The sequence below is a fragment of the Daphnia carinata genome, chromosome 9, assembly GCF_022539665.2.
Source record: "Daphnia carinata strain CSIRO-1 chromosome 9, CSIRO_AGI_Dcar_HiC_V3, whole genome shotgun sequence".
In the NCBI taxonomy this organism is placed as follows: Eukaryota; Metazoa; Arthropoda; class Branchiopoda; order Diplostraca; family Daphniidae; genus Daphnia; species Daphnia carinata.
This window is the reverse complement of record NC_081339.1, coordinates 5,681,098-5,697,639: the sequence shown is the minus strand read 5'-3', so window position 1 is coordinate 5,697,639 and position 16,542 is coordinate 5,681,098. Positions and strand designations below refer to the sequence as shown.

General features: G+C 39.7%; 5 protein-coding genes, 1 long non-coding RNA gene and 1 pseudogene across 8 annotated transcripts; 3 read left to right on the top strand and 4 right to left on the bottom strand.

The window, feature by feature from the left end:
• Positions 1-55: 55 nt before the first annotated feature.
• Positions 56-2,959, bottom strand: LOC130688428 (probable ATP-dependent RNA helicase DDX4; annotated as a pseudogene).
• On the bottom strand, positions 2,587-6,804 carry LOC130688437 (probable tRNA (uracil-O(2)-)-methyltransferase). Of its 2 annotated transcripts, none has more exons than XM_057511421.1 (9): positions 6,665-6,804; positions 5,408-5,500; positions 4,971-5,336; positions 4,771-4,900; positions 4,596-4,698; positions 4,466-4,534; positions 4,156-4,410; positions 3,160-4,093; positions 2,587-3,094 (listed from the first exon to the last, which is right to left on the bottom strand). In XM_057511421.1, exons 3-8 carry the CDS (start codon positions 5,293-5,295, stop codon positions 3,191-3,193), a joined length of 1,785 nt encoding a protein of 594 aa, XP_057367404.1. In that variant the 5' UTR covers positions 5,296-5,336; positions 5,408-5,500; positions 6,665-6,804; the 3' UTR covers positions 2,587-3,094; positions 3,160-3,190. The 2 variants fall into 2 exon arrangements, with proteins under 2 accessions (XP_057367404.1, XP_057367405.1); XM_057511422.2 differs by lacking the exon at positions 6,665-6,804 and adding an exon at positions 5,759-5,898.
• Positions 5,882-7,948, top strand: LOC130688445 (3 beta-hydroxysteroid dehydrogenase type 7-like). Its single transcript, XM_057511434.2, has 6 exons — positions 5,882-6,034; positions 6,501-6,605; positions 6,679-6,846; positions 6,915-7,139; positions 7,203-7,361; positions 7,434-7,948. Exons 1-6 carry the CDS (start codon positions 6,007-6,009, stop codon positions 7,838-7,840), a joined length of 1,092 nt encoding a protein of 363 aa, XP_057367417.1. The 5' UTR covers positions 5,882-6,006; the 3' UTR covers positions 7,841-7,948.
• Positions 7,877-10,050, bottom strand: LOC132088266 (uncharacterized). The gene is made up of 4 exons (XR_009421681.1): positions 9,941-10,050; positions 9,779-9,846; positions 8,758-9,712; positions 7,877-8,522 (listed from the first exon to the last, which is right to left on the bottom strand). It is a non-coding gene; the product is annotated as an uncharacterized LOC132088266 (long non-coding RNA).
• A 162-nt stretch (positions 10,051-10,212) lies between these two features.
• Positions 10,213-11,034, top strand: LOC130688455 (DNA-directed RNA polymerase III subunit RPC9-like). Its single transcript, XM_057511445.2, has 5 exons — positions 10,213-10,331; positions 10,403-10,439; positions 10,512-10,595; positions 10,673-10,825; positions 10,885-11,034. The coding sequence occupies exons 1-5, from the start codon at positions 10,324-10,326 to the stop codon at positions 10,978-10,980; spliced, it is 378 nt and encodes a 125-aa protein (XP_057367428.1). The 5' UTR covers positions 10,213-10,323; the 3' UTR covers positions 10,981-11,034.
• Positions 11,035-11,492: 458 nt separating this feature from the next.
• LOC130688448 (serine/threonine-protein phosphatase alpha-2 isoform) lies at positions 11,493-13,456 on the bottom strand. Its single transcript, XM_057511438.2, has 4 exons — positions 13,220-13,456; positions 12,257-12,948; positions 11,889-12,032; positions 11,493-11,818 (listed from the first exon to the last, which is right to left on the bottom strand). The coding sequence occupies exons 1-4, from the start codon at positions 13,272-13,274 to the stop codon at positions 11,711-11,713; spliced, it is 999 nt and encodes a 332-aa protein (XP_057367421.1). The 5' UTR covers positions 13,275-13,456; the 3' UTR covers positions 11,493-11,710.
• A 726-nt stretch (positions 13,457-14,182) lies between these two features.
• Positions 14,183-16,527, top strand: LOC130688442 (serine/threonine-protein phosphatase 4 regulatory subunit 2-like). Of its 2 annotated transcripts, none has more exons than XM_057511432.2 (6): positions 14,183-14,339; positions 14,569-14,821; positions 14,886-15,017; positions 15,100-15,251; positions 15,359-15,990; positions 16,061-16,527. In XM_057511432.2, the coding sequence occupies exons 1-6, from the start codon at positions 14,303-14,305 to the stop codon at positions 16,205-16,207; spliced, it is 1,353 nt and encodes a 450-aa protein (XP_057367415.1). In that variant the 5' UTR covers positions 14,183-14,302; the 3' UTR covers positions 16,208-16,527. The 2 variants fall into 2 exon arrangements, with proteins under 2 accessions (XP_057367415.1, XP_057367414.1); XM_057511431.2 differs by having other exon boundaries at positions 15,341-15,990.
• The last annotated feature ends 15 nt before the right edge of the window (positions 16,528-16,542 follow it).

Genomic DNA, 16,542 nt, shown 5'->3' with positions numbered 1-16,542 from the left:
TTTAAAGTTAATACACTTTGCCAAATTCCAACAGTTTTGATTCTTACTTTAAGTTGTTATTGCACAAGAATGCAGCGACGAAATCCGCGGTCTTTTTGCTGTCGATAAAAACGATAGTCTTGGCATCACCGAGATCTTGTAAAACTTCGGTCAAATTAGCTCTCTCATCTCTTTTCAAACACTGAAAAAAAAAAGCTGTTCAACATCGCGATTTGTGCCACCGACAATGACTGTTGTGACGAATATGTAGTCTTCCATGTACGTCGCTGCCAGCGCTTAAACTTCATCTGGGAAGGTAGCCGAAAACATACAAACACGACGAATTCCCTACAGAGAAACAAATAGTATTACATCAGTCAAATCTCACACTCAAAAGCCATCGAGGACATACTTTGGGATGCATCGTTGGACGGTTGACAATTTTTTCAACATTGGGGCCGAAACCCATATCAAGCATTCGATCAGCATCGTCCAAAATTTAAAACCTGACCCCCGAGAAGTCAAGTACTCCACGGTCGAGAAAATCCTTGAGTCGCTCCGCGGCCGCGACAAGAATATTGCACCCAGCTTGAAGATTTGACCGCTGATAGTTCGTGACAATTCCTCCATATATAATCACAGACTTTAAAACCGAATTGTAGGAGAATTTACACGCCTCGCGGTGAATTTGAATGGCCAATTCACGAGTGGATGCGACAATTACAACTTCTGGTTTTGCCGCATGGCATGAGACGCACCAGCAACACCTTGTTCTAACAATATGTTCATTACCGGTACCAAGTGCGCCGCCTACGTGAAAAAATGTAAAATTTTAGATGATTTAATCAACGAATATCACGAAGGGTTTGTTGAGCATCTTAGATGCAATTGGACTTTTTAGTATTCGCAATCACCGGCGTGCCCACTCAAAATTACTTTTACTTCAACTTACCCAGTCAAACCGACCCATTCGAATAAAGCCAGTACGGGGACATCAAGGTTTCAAAATTACACAGCGTTAATTAATTGGATTACCGTTTTGCCGGAGCCCGTGACAGCACAAGCAATTAAAACTCTTTTGGCAAGAATAACTGCAACTGAAGCTTTCTGAACAGGTGTTGGTTTTATGTAGCCAGAATTCTTAATGTTTTGAAGCAGTAGTTGGTGCAGGCCGGCTTCTTCGAATGATATTATGTATTGAGGTACATCTTTTCCTGTAACATAAAGCAAACCCAATAGATATTTTTAAATCATAAAATACAGTTTTGAGAAATGGTTTACCTGGAAGACGACTTTATGAAAATTGTTAAGGTGTTCCCCACAGAGGATGCCCATAAACAGTTCCTTTTCATTGCATGTCACAGCTTCCAGAATGTATTGCTCACGCGGCTTTCCATCTTCCGTCAATTCACTGAATAGATTCGGGCAGCCTGTCGAGGTGTGGCCAGCTTCATGACACTAGGGGTAAAACAATGAACACTGGAACATAAAATATTTTTGTGAAGATATAATTGATGTTTACATTGTAACACTTGCTGCCACCAATGCATCTTCCTTGAAGAAAATCCCTTGCTACATTGCCCTCTTCTTCGTTAAAATTGAGCACTAAAAATGTTTTTTTGTTTTTACCTCATGGCAAGTACGACTTCCACCACCGCCGCGGCCTTCTTGTGGACAATCTTCGAGAAATGTCCCCCTTCCCCATACTATAAAAAGCACCAAGAAGTTAAGTTCGAACACATTTTTCGATATTTTCACATTACTTTGTGACGTCAACGGACCACTACCACCGCCCTCACCAGCTTGTGGACACTCTCTGGCAAAATGTCCTTCTCCACACTGTTAAACAAAACCATATTAAAGTAATCACACTAGAAATACAAGAAAACACTTACCTTGAGACTCTGGACAGAAAAAGTGTAGATCAGAATGAATGAAAAACGAGTAAATTAAATGCTTAAAATCGCCAAAGCCACGAGGTCAAAAAGTATAATCTAGCGAGGACGGTAGATAGCAGACTTCACGCGTTAAGCCAATCTAGAAGAATGCCTCAAAAAAACTGCCCGATGAGCTACGGTTTAAGGCGCCTCTTGTGGACGCAAAGGTCATTACGAGAAACTTTATCCGTCACAATTAAATGTTTTTAAACAAATTTGAAGTAATCATCCAAATCAAAATTTAACTTTAAAAAAAGGAAAAAAGCGTAATACCTGTGGAAACACACTTAAATTTCTTGCTCCTTTTTTTTTAGTTTATTACAAAATGGAGTATGATGAGTTTTCGCTAAGGCCATCCAGCCTCTCCGGTACCACCAGGTTCACATGTCTACCTGACCAATTCCAATGAGTGTCAGTTTTTGCCGAAAAAATTTTAAGCCCGACCGAGAAAAGTCGGGCTTAAAATTTTTTCGGTCAGTGTATGTAGAGAATTAACTAGAAATGTGACCGGTAGATGGCGATAGCAGTAAAACAGAAAAAAAGCCAATATTTTTTATTTTTATTTTGGGTAAAACGGATTGCCATAATTAACAAGTTCCATGTTCCTATACTGAACTCCCATTTAAGATTTTGTGATTTTCTGTGTACATTACATAACCAAGAATTTCGATAATGATCATCATTTTATTACCTTGGTATAGAATCAGACTCAAGGTGAATAGAAAGAGGTATTGTTCGTAAAACAGTTCTGAATGTCTTCTTTCAGAAAATTATTGTCTTTGGCCATCATACTTATATTAAAAGTAAACTCCTTTGTGGCTACCAGTTGGGGTATGTTTTGATTGATTGCAGTTGGATGTAACAAATATCTGTGAAGAATGGTCAATACAAGAATCATTGGGGGAAAATAAGATGCAATTTTTTATCCTAAGTTCAATAATCTCCATGGAGTGAGACTGGAGTCTATAAATGTATAAATAACAATGGAATTAGAGACCCCAAAAAATGTATGGCAAATCTCACCATTGCAAACACACAGCCATTGTTAAATTAAAAAGCTATCTATAATAATACTGTCGGTTGAAAAATTCATACAATTTTCAAGACTTTCGAGCTGCACATGCGACCGCCGTACCGTTCTGGTATCTTTCCCCCCTACATCCACCCAAATATATTTCCTATATGAACATTTATCTTTTTAAGCTCTAGGAAACAAAGTTAAAAAGTATTTAATTGAATTTACCGTGTATTTCTTTAAGACGACCGCATTGGCGTTAATGAACATATCGGCATGATTCTTGTGTCAAAGGACATCCATCTGGATGATTCGCGAAAAACCAGCAAGCTTTCATTTTCGTAGCTGCGCAAGCATTTGCAGCTAAGCGCGGTTTCCTTTTTGCTACACGATTTTTCTGTTGGTTCCGCCATTCGTCAATTGAAATCTCTTGTGGAGAACGAAAACGTACACACTTGTTTTGCACCACGAAGATATGAGAATGATTTCGGAGCAATGTCTGGATTCCTCCACACTCATTTTTTAATCGGCTTAAATCTTTGAACTCTTGACTCACCAACGTTACCAGGTCGGTTAAATTAATTTCACCTCCTTGATTCCATTCCCCGGGCTGTTTCTGGGATCCACATTTAAGCAAATGTTTGGCAGTCAAATTAACGAACGCATCCTGTATACTTCGTTCCACTCTCGTACAGTTGCGGATAAGTTCTACGGCAGAACGTGGCTGAAACATGGTTTCTTGAACGCCTCCTTTGCTCAACGCGATCATGTTTGTTTTGATTTTCAGCAAATCGGCCCATTCAGAGTCACTCTTTTTATGAATGGTGCCTACGAAACACGTACGCCTTGTAGAAGGGATTCGCAGTCTGTCTTCTTCAACCTCGTAGCCGCAATGACGTCCAATATCGGCAATGAAGCGCAGATATTCGAAATAACGAGAACTGTTGGCCGAATTGAATTTTTCGCGCTGAAATTTGCCCCAAAATGAAAACGGACAACAAGGCAGGACCCAGTACCGGGTGGGTAGGTGGTCTGGATGCCTCTTGATCGAACTCTGTAATGCCATAACGGGGAGCCAGGGAGTCAGCTCATCTGAGTGATTTCCCAATAGCCAATCAAACTCGAGAAAGTAAGTCTCTTCAGACGGCACCAAAGTCGATACCTTCATAGGGAAGAAGTGTTAGAACAGGACCAAAATCCACTGTGTGATAGGATGCTTATTACCTCGAGTTGGATTTCTGGCGGATATAAGGACCATATCTTGCGAGCTCGAATATCGATGCCCTTCCCAGGATATCCTTCTGATGTTAGTAGGTAAACCAAAAGGCCGTTTCCGCATCCAATGTCGATAAAAGACTGCCTGTAATCGACATCTAGTTCAAGTTCTTTCTGTTCCTGACGCCACAAGAGGATTAGGTAAGTAGCAATAGCTACATCCTCGTGGATAAATTTTTGCGGGTCGGTGCATTCAGGCCAAACCTATACAAATGATTAAACTGTTATTGAGCAAGTTGATGAATTCTAGCAGAAATACCTTTGCAATGTTAGGAACATATTTTTTTTTCAACTCTTGGTAGAGGTTGTTATAGGCCTCTAATGATACCTATATTTTTAAAAGCACTTACATTAAATAAATTAAAAGAGAAAACTTTCTGTAGCTATACCAAATGAACAGAGTCAACGGTAGAATGATTATCCATCTCAGCATACCATTTTCTCAACTTAGGCAAGACGTTAAGAAGAAGCCATTCGCCTCTGGCATCGCTTCTATCGAAGAAATCATCCGAATTTTAATGGAGTGTTTAAAATTCTAAATTCAAATAAACTACAAGAACTTACTTAAAAACTTTTAGCTCAATGTCCGAAGGTCCCAAAAATGCGGCATATGGGCAAGGAGGAATGAGGTTTTCGATTTCCCCTTCAGTAGCTTCGTTTAATGGTACATAAACAGCGCACTTAAGTTTAAAATCTATAAAAATGAAACCCCAAAAAATATAATCATATGTATTAGAAACTAAAGACAATGATAACATACAGACCTATAACTTCAAGCTCAAGAACAGTCTGATGGCGACGTGTTTGCTTCGGCAAACATCTTCTGACCGAGGCAAAGCATGTGTTTTCTTCATGATTTTCAACAGTCCAGTGTTCTGATTTGGACCACAGATGACTGTTCATTCGCTTTTCTATTTCTACCTCATTAAGACCAGTTAATTCTAAATGTTTTTCAACGATTTCTTCCCATGATGAAAAAAGGGATGTACATTTCCAGTGGGCTACGGATGCAACACCTGTCAGGCGTTTGTTGACTACATGTGGTTTTTGGCTCCACACCTTCAGAGCACTCCAAAACGTTTCTGCCATATTTGTCTTTCTATTTTTTAAATCTATTTTTTCGTGCAATACTAGCAGAGAATTGAAACAAGAGATTAGTGATATGCAAATTGAATTGAATTTTCAAACTATAGAAACATACCTTATTCAAAATCCACTTTGAGTCTTCCACAGCACGCTGCATTATTTGCTTAACCCTTTCAGGATCAGCCTCATCAGCATGTTGACCAAAGCCCTATTTTTTGAAAAATAAACAATGATAGCTATGTAGAGGGCAAAGATCATACTGGTGTATCATCCTATCAGTGATAAAATTTAGCTAAGAAGGGGAAAATGTTCACAGTTGGTATCTAGTTAACGGATGCTGGCAGTCGCAGCGTCTACTGACATTCGGTACGAGTAAAATTGATTAAATTTAAGTTAAGATTCACTGAATTTCAGTTTGAAAATAGAGCAATAATATTCGGGTTTTACAACGGTACATTAAAATTACCTGTCGAACAAAATTTTTGTAATACGGTTGAGCGTCTTTTGGCAATTTACGACACTCACGAATTAAGAATTTGTATAAATGTTTCGCATTTGGTGAATGTGATGTGCACAGCGATAACGTGGTCAACATTTCTGTTTTCTTTGGTTCCACTGAATAGTTTTTTAGCTTTCTGCTAGGGAAGCGACGTTGCCGATTTTTTTTATTTTACTTAAACACATCGCTTAGGAAAATCAAGGAAAACCAGTGCAATGGGCTCCGAAGTTGTTCTTGTTACCGGTGAGTAACTATTAACTTTAAATAAAACAATCTAGATTTAATCCTATGAAGCTGTACAGTTAAATTTCCTCGTTTTACTCTGTGATAGGCAAAAGTTGAAAGAGCTCTTGTGTTTACGCTAGTTATCTCAATAATCAAATAAAAAATATTGCACGTTCGGCGCAGATAATAATAACCAGAGAAAATAAGATAAAGTGTGCTCATCCCATTGTTGGATGGAAAAAAATATTCCGTTACATTGTGTACGTGATGCGATATACGGCAGTAAATTCAATTGGCTAAAGGAGTGAAGGAGAGGCAATAGCAGATTTAGAAGTTCCACAAGTGATGATGCCTGCCAGAAGCACTAGAATTTATCTTTATCTTTCACCGACTTTTGTATGCTAAAGAAAGTTGCAGAAATTCCTGAAAACCGGGTCTATTACAGCTATCAACTGAATATGTTATTATTCATTTTGTTTTCAAGGAGGCCAAGGGTTCCTTGGGCAACACATCATTCGCTTGCTTCAGGAAGACCCAAAAGTAGCCGAGATCCGTGTCATTGACAAAAAAACGTTTACCAATCGTATTGGTATAGAAATTTCTCTCTAGCTAAAGCCGAAAGTGTCCACAATACTTGAAATTGTATACCTTTTCATGAGCAGGCTTCGAGGAGAAAAAGGCCGTAAAATCATTCGTGGCTGATGTTTCTAAACCAGAGACCATGGGAAATGACATCTTTGAAGGTGTAAATTGCGTCATCCATACCGCTGCCGAAACGGGATTTAGCCATTTCCCTTCTGCTAAAAAATTGGAAGAGGTCAACGTTAACGGTAAAAGGATAAGTGTCACTAATACTTTAATTATGCTGATCCCTTTTTCTTTTTTGGCCAACGAACAGGTACTCGCCACGTAATACACAAGTGCATCACAGCCAATGTAGGATGTTTGATCTTTACAAGTACTGCTCACGTGGTGATACCCAAGAAAGATCCGCTCTTCTTGGCCACTGAGCATTTGGCAAAAGCTCCTCCTAAAGACGGTTTTCTTTTCGGTCATTACGGTCGAACTAAATACGATGCAGAGAATCTAATCAGAGAAGCCAATGGAAAACGTTTAGCCGATGGTGAGCTTATTTCTTATATAAACAAACCAAATACGATGGACGAAAATAAAATGTTTAAATTAGGTTCGGGAAATCTCGCGACGCTTTGCCTTCGTCCTACTCTGCTATACGGGGAATTAGACCCATATTACGTCACACATGCCTTGAAGATCGCTAATGACCATGGCGGCTGCTTGTACCGGATTGGATGGGGTGGGGAAAGAATTCAAGTCACGTATGCTGGTTCGTTTAGCATTAATTATAAGGCAGAATTCTTTGAAAAAAAAAACAAAAAAAATCTATACCTGTATGCAGGAAACGCAGCTTGGGCTCATATCCTTGCCAAGGATCAGCTGATGAAGGACCCAACGATCATTGGCGGTGAAGTAATATTTATCACGGATGACACTGTCATTCAAAACTCTTTTGAATTCCTAGATCCCTTCTTGAAAGCTCGATCGATGAAAGCATCATCGTTTGTTTATCCGGCTACTCTTGCTGTAATTTTTGTTCTCTTTCTGCATTTTGTGTCGCGTATGCTGCGACCACTAGTGCACCTAAAAAACCCTTTTCCGCATCCAGCAACACTTTATTTCATTGTCTGTTTTTACTGTTTTAATCGGCTCAAGGCTACTCTACGTCTCGGATACAAACCTATTTACAGTCCTGAGGAGGCGATTAGTAAGTCGTTGGATTATTATAAAAATGTTCCCTTGTCCTAAGGAAATTTTGCATGGTTCGTCCTTATTATATCTATGAACAATTAAATATATGTGTATTAGAAATTATTCAAACATAATATGATAAAATATATGGAATAGACCTCTTAATTCGGCTGTGCTCTTCCACCAATTTAAATATGTTTTTTTACTTCTTTAAGAACTGACTTGCAATCTTTGGTGCAAAAATGAATAATACAACACTCTAGGTTGCTACCCATCAATGTGACTTCTGGCATTGCACAATTCTGACAATTACTTGAGGGTACCAGATTATGGGTTGTCAAGTTAGAATGATTTAAAAAATCAAACAGTCCGAATGATGTTTGAGGAAAAAACACATCACAAACATCACAATAAATCACAGATTGGTGCTGTGGTTTATCAGTCCAGCAAAGAATCTGGAAAATTTGAATAGAAAGAAGATGCAGATCTGAGTTTTGATAGCGAAGAAGTGACTTCTTGCAGGTGTGAAGATGTATGACCTTTAAAGGAAATTTTTGAATAAACACTGTGATGGGATCAGAGCATTTGAGGCAAATCTCCACACTATGCCAAGCGTAGCTGTGGGAATGATTCCCAAGGTCTACCAGTGAATGAAATGACTGGCTGCAATCATAGCATTGAAAATTTTTTTCCACAGCTGGGGATTCTCCAGCCAAACGATGATGAACTGCATCTGTTTCTTGATTTATAAAAAATAAAATAAAGAAATAAATGTTTAGTTATTAAATAGGTATAGTGATGGGCTGCATTTGTTTCCAGGTCACAAGAAAAACTTAATTATTGAACTTTAAGATAGCTAGCAAATTTTCGATTAGTACACAAAAAAAAAGGTTTTTTCTACAAACATATTTTAAGCACGTCATCAAGTTAAGTAGTACTTTTTTTTTTCTTATCTGTAATACGTTTTTTTCTACCTTCAATTCCTAGTGGATACTCCTCCATCTATGCTGTATCCTTCCGAGTCGTATTGACGACAGGAAGAAATTCTTAGAAAGCTGAACACAGCTGGGCTTAGTCAAATCACAGGTCAACGGTACAAATGTATTATTCAACGCGCCATACATGAAATGGGGTCAATACCGACTGTATCTGATTTTCTTTTTCCGTATACCCCTGTTATGTTGATAAACAAGCAAGAATTTCCTCAACAACAAGACGTTGTTGCCAAACATTGCAATAAAACGAGATGAGTGTAACCAATGTTGCGGAAGGGGGTGGGTCATGCAGGTTCGTATAAATAGAAATTTCACGGTTACAAGTGAGAAATAAATGATCGTAGTTCTGAATAATCAAAACGCGAATATCAAGTTTTAACAATACAAATGACTTTTCCAATTTTGGTGCAGTAATGGGAAATAATTCTCTTTCCTCCAACAGTCACTTGAAATTCTGTTAACAAACATTTTTTGCAACAGGGTACAGTTGTATGCCTATATTTGCTGGCATGTTTTAAATACTTAAAGATCCCACTGACTGTAAAGTCAAAACTTGCTGTACAGCTTTGAATATCACATCCAATGACAGTACAATCGGGAATTTCACAGGAGGAATGTAGCTTAGAAAACAGAAACTGACTGTGGAAATTAAGGTCAGGTAAAGTGTGACACATACTAGATTTGATACAAGAGTGAAGTCTCACTGGTTGTATAGGTTTAAAAAAAACAATTATAGAAGTTTCACACTTCAAACAGATTTCTTCACTGTGTAGTGGCTTTTCAAGGGAATGCTGAGCCAGTTGCTCCAAACTAAAGAATGATTGGTAGCAATCATAGCACCTGTATGGCAGATGTATAACTGAATTCACTTGATTAGACAATCTGTGATGAATAGCATCTGCTTCAACCAGGGTGGGTTGGTTTTCCATTATTCCTGTTTTCTAAAATGTTTGTCAAGAAACAAGTTTTATTAGCAAAATCTTACGGCTTTCTGCCCCACCTATGACCGCAGTTACGGTTTTAATGCGGGCTTTTCTCCTCTGATAAGATAAGCAGGGTAAATTGGTCCTACGAAACAAAAAGCCCAAAACGCAGGTGAGTTAGCAACGTAGGCCTTTAAAAAAAAATTCAAACGGCATTCAAAAATATATATGGCTTTTACCTTGATGGCGGTAAATTTTCTCATGCGTATGATCAACAATAGCAGCTGAAGGTGATGACATGATTCGAAATTGCAGTCAGTCACTCGCCAAACCATTCGTCAAAAGGCAGTGTTTACCAATATGAACAGCCTGCTACAGCGTTGCTGCTTTATTTTTAACACGGAAAAATTCTAGTTAAAAGACGCAAAACTTTTTATATTTATATAAATAATTATTTTAATTTTTAAAAATATAACTCATTTACACTAAAATAGTTCTTTTGACTATAGAGATATGGCAATGCCAGATTCTGCTGCGTGAAATGGAGGAACGTGAAAAAGGTTTTCAAAACAATCGTCTTTGTAGGGTATTCAAATAATTCCACGCCTTTGATCTCAGTAAAATGGACATGTAAATATATACCGCAGTTTTTTGTTTTTCTGCATTAATTCGTGGTGATAATCAATTATTTTTATCTACAGAATCAATGCAAATACGGCCATGCTCAGCAATTTTGAAGTACGCAAGCTAGTTCGCTCAAACCTATCTGAAAACAAAATGTAGTTTATATCTAATTTATCATTTCCAAAGGTATTGGAATTATTGTCCAGTTTACGAGGCAAAGGAGACCAACCCAGGAACCAAAGTGGGTCACTGGCCACCATAACATATGAAGTCAGCCAGAGTTTTTACGTATAATTACCAGTTTATTCATTTCAAGCCTAACAAATATACTTTTTTACAAATCCTAGACTATAAAGTATCTAGAAGGCACACCTGCTGCAGTGCAGTCTGACATATGTTTAAAGAAATTTCTTGATGAAGTGAAAAAGTTTGGCCTAACAAAAAAGGAAAAGACGATGTTGTTAAATTTGAGGCCTACAACAGCAGTTGAAATATCTCTGGTATGGCAAAGACAAATTACTTGTGTCCTACAGTATTATATGGTATATTGATTTTTTAGATTGTGCAATCTGCAGAGCAGGATAGATTGACTGAAGAGCAAACTGAAGAGCTGATAGAAATAATCCAAAACACTTTGCCTGCAAAAACTGATTAAATTGTTATTTAACTAGCTAAGGTTCAGAAGTAAATAAACATTCTGATTTGCACATTTTCTGTTCATTTATTGTAATGGACCAAAATAAGATGGACAGAATCATATGGAGAACATATTTTGTGTGTATATCGCCCGAGTGCTAACTCGTCGGAAGAGTAAATGGTAGAAGAATCGCGGAAAAAAGAGAAACAAAATTTAAAAAGAAAAAAAACAAAAGACGTGGGAGATATTTCAGGACTTTTTTTTTTCTTAAATACACAACAGACACATGACAAATGGTGGGGTTTTGGGGGGCTCGAAGAAAGAAAAATCGAACTCGGCTATTTAAGGATCAGGAGGGAAGTTTTAACTACACCGTCGTCGCTTTACAATTCGTCACTTGTGATAAGAATGAAAGAAGATGGGAGAAAAAAAAAATGAAGTCAAAGGTACAACTGGTAGAACCAATCATTTCTTTTAGTAATACGATTCTCTTCGCCTCCGACAATCCCTTGAATCTTCTTCTACCCCCCTTTATTTCGATACAGCATTCGCACGAAAGCCATCGGATTGCAACGCTTAAAATAACTTGGGTAATTTTTTGTTTTCTTTTGTGTGTAATTTGGAGGTTCATGATAACAATTCGTCGGCGAAACATCCAATGCATCCCTCTTTTCTCTTTTTTTTTTGTTCCTAAACGCTAGTCAAACTTTGCCCGACCGACGGACGCAGCGGTGCGGGTAGGAGAGAATTATTTATTTTTTCCTTTATTTTGTTTGGCCTGCGGTCCACCTCGTGGGGGTGTCATGGGTCGGCCGGTGTTCAAGCCTCCGTAGGGAAATTTCTTCTTGTCTGCCGGCTATGAAACGTGAAAAGAAGGGTAAGCATCAAACGGATATGTGCACATGCGTGAATGTTTGTTTGTTTACCTTGAGGATCTGGAAAGAGCACATGAGCGTCTCATCGACCGACATCATCGCTCCAGCATTGTCGAATTCGCCACAGTAGTTGGGCGCCGAAAAGAGCGTCACGAGCTGACGCTTTGCGAAAAATTCATATCCGTCTTCAACAACCTGGGCGGGAATAGGGCAAATTTAAACACAATGGTTAATTGAGATGCGTGGTTATTATTTCCTCCAAGATTGGGAAATTGGCATGAGTTGTCACGTGCTCCATGATACGCAATCTATCAATAAGGCACACAGCAATAGGAAGTGGGAGAAGACAATGTGACGTTGACCTCAATGACAAGTTCGCAACATTTTGAACAAAATAAAAAAATGAAAACGATAATTACCTGATGGGCTCTGCAGATCAGATCCATGTCGTGTTTGTGAAGGAATTTAGCAACAACTTCCGCACCAAAAGTAAAGCTGACTCCTCGGTCATTCTCGCCCCAGCCCATCGTGTCCTTGTCGGGATCAGACCACAAAAGGTCGCAGAGAAGACCCTGATCGGGAACATCTGTGGGCCTCATGATCCGGCGAATTTGTTCCATGCTCTGGAGATCGGGGCTGAGACCGCCGTGACAGCAAAAGATTTTCTCGTCAACAATGGCCGCCACGGGTAGGCAGTTGAAACAATCTGTAAAGGTCTTCCATAGCTTGATGTTGTAGCGCCGTTTGCATTCGTCGTAGAATCCGTAGATGCGGTTGATGGAGGCGCATTCGTGGTTGCCTCTCAACAGGAAGAAATTCTCTGGGTACTTGATCTTGTAGGCCAGCAACAGACAGATGGTTTCGAGGGACTGCTTCCCTCGATCGACGTAGTCACCCAGGAAGAGGTAGTTGGATTCTGGTGGGAAACCTCCATACTCGAAGAGACGCAGCAAGTCATAGTACTGACCGTGGATGTCTCCACAAATCTTGAGTGGTGCCTCCAGCTCCAGCAGGATGGGCTGCGAGAGGAAAATCTCCCTAGACTTCAAGCACAGGCCTCTGATCTCATTCTCTGTTAACTGGACATTTTTCCCGGGTCTGGAACCGCGAACTGATTAAAAGCCAAACCAGAGAACAAGTCTTTAGAGGAATGTTGACAAGGCTATGCTAGTCGAAACACGTAATGGAGGATGCAATCAATTTCCACTGACGTCAGTCTTTTCGTTATCAAACAACAAGTCAACCGTCTCTCGTCACAAACGTAAAACACGCTGGACTTTTAGATATATAAATAATATTTAGAGACAAAAAGAACTGACTGTCAACGGTCGAAAGACGAGTGTTGAACACTTAAGAGGGAAGCCATAGTAACAACTATTTACCTTCCAAAAGTCGGGCTATGATGCTGTCAATGTTGAGTTTATCTGTTTCGGCCATTGGAATATGATGATGTACAACAAAAACTAACGATAGAACAGAGATGAGGCGACAGATGACAACCGATAAATTCCTAACGATATTCTCCGAGTCCCGCACAATATTTTGGGGTCTTTCACCAGATACACTTTTTCCAAGATGGCTGTCGTTCGTCGGACCAGCGCCCCCTCTCTAGTAGCTTGCTCAAATCCAAACCATTTCAATGCAACTCGCTTGCCGAAGGCCACACCGTGTTTTAAGCTCCGCCCCTTGCCGTCCCCTTCGAACTAGATAACGGTAGTGCGGAGTCGGAAATCTTACCGTCAACTGTCGTCCTTCATGCCTTACAAAATAATAAGCATTAACAATATAACGTCATGTCACGACTGTTGATTGCAATTACTATCTGTTTTCCCGTGAATATACAGACAATTTTATACACGCATCTGTTCTAGCCCTTGAAGAAAAATGATTTAACGTTGCTTAATATATGCAGACATATCGCAGCGCCTCCAGTGGCAGCTCTGCATGTGAGACGAATGAACGATTGATTTGAAAGTATGTTATGACCTTCGTTTTCCACAACCAGAACCGCAATTACAAACGAATTTAAATAAACCTTGGCAGCTTTTCCTTATTCGTGTATAAACGTTAGCTTAATTTAACTTCATCATGATTTCTACTCCCTCGTTTTCTAGGCGCCACTATCATCTGATCAATATTCCAATACTCTAGTTGGTGGTAACGGCCTTTGACGAATTTCAATCCACTATTTACCAGTCATTTGTGTGATTCACCATTTTAAAACTGTAAAGGTTATCTGTCGATATGATTTCATCAGAGTTGAAGAAGGGCATTTTTTTTTTATCTAAGCTTTATGATTATTATTTTTTTGCTCTCCGCCCACTTTTCAAAAGGAAAATTTTCAGAGACATCTAGCCGGTTGGGGAGACAACAAGTTGTGTGTGTGGAGGCCTCTTTCGTCACTCTTTTTCGTCGACACTTGGTGCGGGGGTGATAAACAAAGGGTTGTCCGGGTCGATTGAAACATGGAAAACATTGAAAGTATACTAGATGCATTAAACGGTAAGTTGACATCTGCTTTTGCTATCATTGCTTTGTAAATTGAAATGTTTTAGAACGGTCGAAGCCATCACGAGACTCTGCATGGACCAATGACGCGAATGCATCACGGTCATGTCCATTCGATGAGTTCTCATGGTCGCCAAGTCTGATTTCACTGAACATATCGAGGAAATAAAGTCTGTTAAAGTTGCTCAGCCTAACTCACATTCTTTGATTGATTCTTTCACAGATTATGACAAGCAAAAAACTCCTGAAATCCCTAAACCATTAGAAGAATACATCAATCACCTGGCCAAGACAGGTGAGACACTGTTCCCCTGGCTCAAGATCAGAGGTGTCCTCCGGCACAAGCTAGAGTTAGTCATAGCCAATTTTAAAGAAGTATGCCCAACGGAAAACTTGCCCCCCTGCCCCAATGTCGAACCTTTTCATTTCGAGACCATGAGGGATAAGATTCTTGAACAATTTGACAGCTTCACCTGGTATGTTACCTAATTGCAGTTTCTTCAGGAACCATTGCTAAAACTGAGTTTTTGTTTCCTGCAGTGCCCCCTTCACAATACAGAGATTGTGTGAACTCTTGTGTGCCCCGAGAAAGCATTACAAGAGGACAGACAAGTTCATGCGGGGCATAGAGAAGAACCTTTTAGTCGTCAGCACAGTAGACCCAGAGCAAAGGTAATTGAAAATTGTATATTTTATCATTTACTTTACCTGATCAATATTGCTCAACTGTATTTCTTCCACCTACGCTGTTTAGGAAACGATCCGAATCCGTATCTTCTTCTCAAACGTTAGTTAATGGCGTTTTTGATGTCAGCGTCGGCTCCAGCCGACCAGTTGCTACCTTCGGCAGTAAGAACGATTCAAGACCGGTTACAGTTGCATTAGACGCGGCATCAGCTTCAGACGGTAAAAAGTCGCTATTTAAATTTCTATGATCCACTCCATTTGAGTATCACTATAGCAACTCTTTGCTTTTGCTGGTCCTATCCTAACAGCCGACTCTGGCATTTCAGACACAGAAGACGAGGACAAACCTTCCGCCAAGCATCCAACATCAAACATCGTACCTGATACTGACCATCAAGAGCCGAGTGAAGCTAAGGAAACTACAAATGGTGCCGCAGATGCTAACGAGGAAATCGAACCGTCGTCAAAAACAGAAACGTTGTCTTCTGGTCCTGCCGAAACGCCAGTTGCAACCGTTACGATGACAAGGGAAGAGTCTCCCACCGTCCAGATGTCTGAAGATGTCATAGTGCCAGTTGTAGCACCGATTGAATCGGACAAAGTGGAAAAAGCTTTAGCAGCGTCCACCGAAGAAGAGTGTGCCAAGAGCGTTGACGTTGAGAGTGTGGCTTCAGAAGAGAAACCAGTAGAGATGGAAGAAGAGAAACTAGTTGCTGACGTCGAACCAGGTGCAAAAGAAGAGGACGAGAGAATAGCAGACGAACCATTAGAAGAACCTCAAGAGAGTGGCAAGACGATAGATGCAGAGGTGAAACATCCATTACCGCCTAGTGAATCAACAGAAACTCCCGTCAGTGATAAAAAACGGCCACTGGAGAAAGCAGAAGACGGGGACGATGATGACGACAGAGAACACAGTCCCGACGCTAAACAGCCCAGAATCTTCAGTCCAGATAAGGTGTGAATTAGTACAATTTTTCTTTTTCATTTATACATAGTGAAAGGTTATGATTTCTATTTCGATAAAGGTGATAGAAGAAACTCCCTTACCAGAACAGAAGAACGAGCCCGACAATCACGTTGACGAAGAACAAGTTGCCGTGACAAAGTCAGAGGAAACAGCTGAAAAAGCACCAGAAACGGATCCTACACTTCCCAAAATGGAAAGCCAATAATTATCAACAACAAATTTAAAATGGAACTTACCTTCACGTGCTCACATTCTCGGATTTTTTTTTTCCCTCTTCTTTCACCAACTACTTGCTGCTCGGTCTCTCGTTATTTTGTGCCACGAGTGGAACAGACCAACGTGCCCTCCTATTCCGTCACCACCAATCCTGTTTTCTTCCGAATTCTTTTTTTTTTTTTTTTTTTAAAGGGGATTTTGATGTCGTACTTGATCCACGTTTGACTCGATCGCATCCGGCTAGGTTCTTAAGGCCACCAACTGCTCCTTGTTCTGTCTCTTATCATCTGTCCTTCTCTTTCTTTTTTTTTTTTTTTAAATCTC

Excerpts from the sequence above, each read along its gene's own strand:
- LOC130688437 (XM_057511421.1), bottom strand. The coding sequence starts at position 5,295 with ATGGCAGAAACGTTTTGGAGTGCTCTGAAGGTGTGGAGCCAAAAACCA. Across the intron at positions 4,699-4,770 it reads ATTGAGCTAAAAGTTTTTAA|AAGCGATGCCAGAGGCGAAT; the intron begins GTAAGTTCTTGT and ends TTTCTTCGATAG. Across the intron at positions 4,411-4,465 it reads ATGTTCCTAACATTGCAAAG|GTTTGGCCTGAATGCACCGA; the intron begins GTATTTCTGCTA and ends TCATTTGTATAG.
- LOC130688445 (XM_057511434.2), top strand. The coding sequence starts at position 6,007 with ATGGGCTCCGAAGTTGTTCTTGTTACCG. Across the intron at positions 6,606-6,678 it reads AACGTTTACCAATCGTATTG|GCTTCGAGGAGAAAAAGGCC; the intron begins GTATAGAAATTT and ends TTTCATGAGCAG. Across the intron at positions 7,140-7,202 it reads TGGAAAACGTTTAGCCGATG|GTTCGGGAAATCTCGCGACG; the intron begins GTGAGCTTATTT and ends TGTTTAAATTAG.
- LOC130688455 (XM_057511445.2), top strand. Across the intron at positions 10,596-10,672 it reads TGGCCACCATAACATATGAA|ACTATAAAGTATCTAGAAGG; the intron begins GTCAGCCAGAGT and ends TACAAATCCTAG. Across the intron at positions 10,826-10,884 it reads CAGCAGTTGAAATATCTCTG|ATTGTGCAATCTGCAGAGCA; the intron begins GTATGGCAAAGA and ends TTGATTTTTTAG.
- LOC130688448 (XM_057511438.2), bottom strand. The coding sequence starts at position 13,274 with ATGGCCGAAACAGATAAACTCAACATTGACAGCATCATAGCCCGACTT. Across the intron at positions 12,949-13,219 it reads CATAGCCCGACTTTTGGAAG|TTCGCGGTTCCAGACCCGGG; the intron begins GTAAATAGTTGT and ends GCTTTTAATCAG. Across the intron at positions 12,033-12,256 it reads TGATCTGCAGAGCCCATCAG|GTTGTTGAAGACGGATATGA; the intron begins GTAATTATCGTT and ends ATTCCCGCCCAG.
- LOC130688442 (XM_057511431.2), top strand. The coding sequence starts at position 14,303 with ATGGAAAACATTGAAAGTATACTAGATGCATTAAACG. Across the intron at positions 15,018-15,099 it reads ACAGTAGACCCAGAGCAAAG|GAAACGATCCGAATCCGTAT; the intron begins GTAATTGAAAAT and ends TACGCTGTTTAG. Across the intron at positions 15,252-15,340 it reads CGCGGCATCAGCTTCAGACG|CCGACTCTGGCATTTCAGAC; the intron begins GTAAAAAGTCGC and ends CTATCCTAACAG.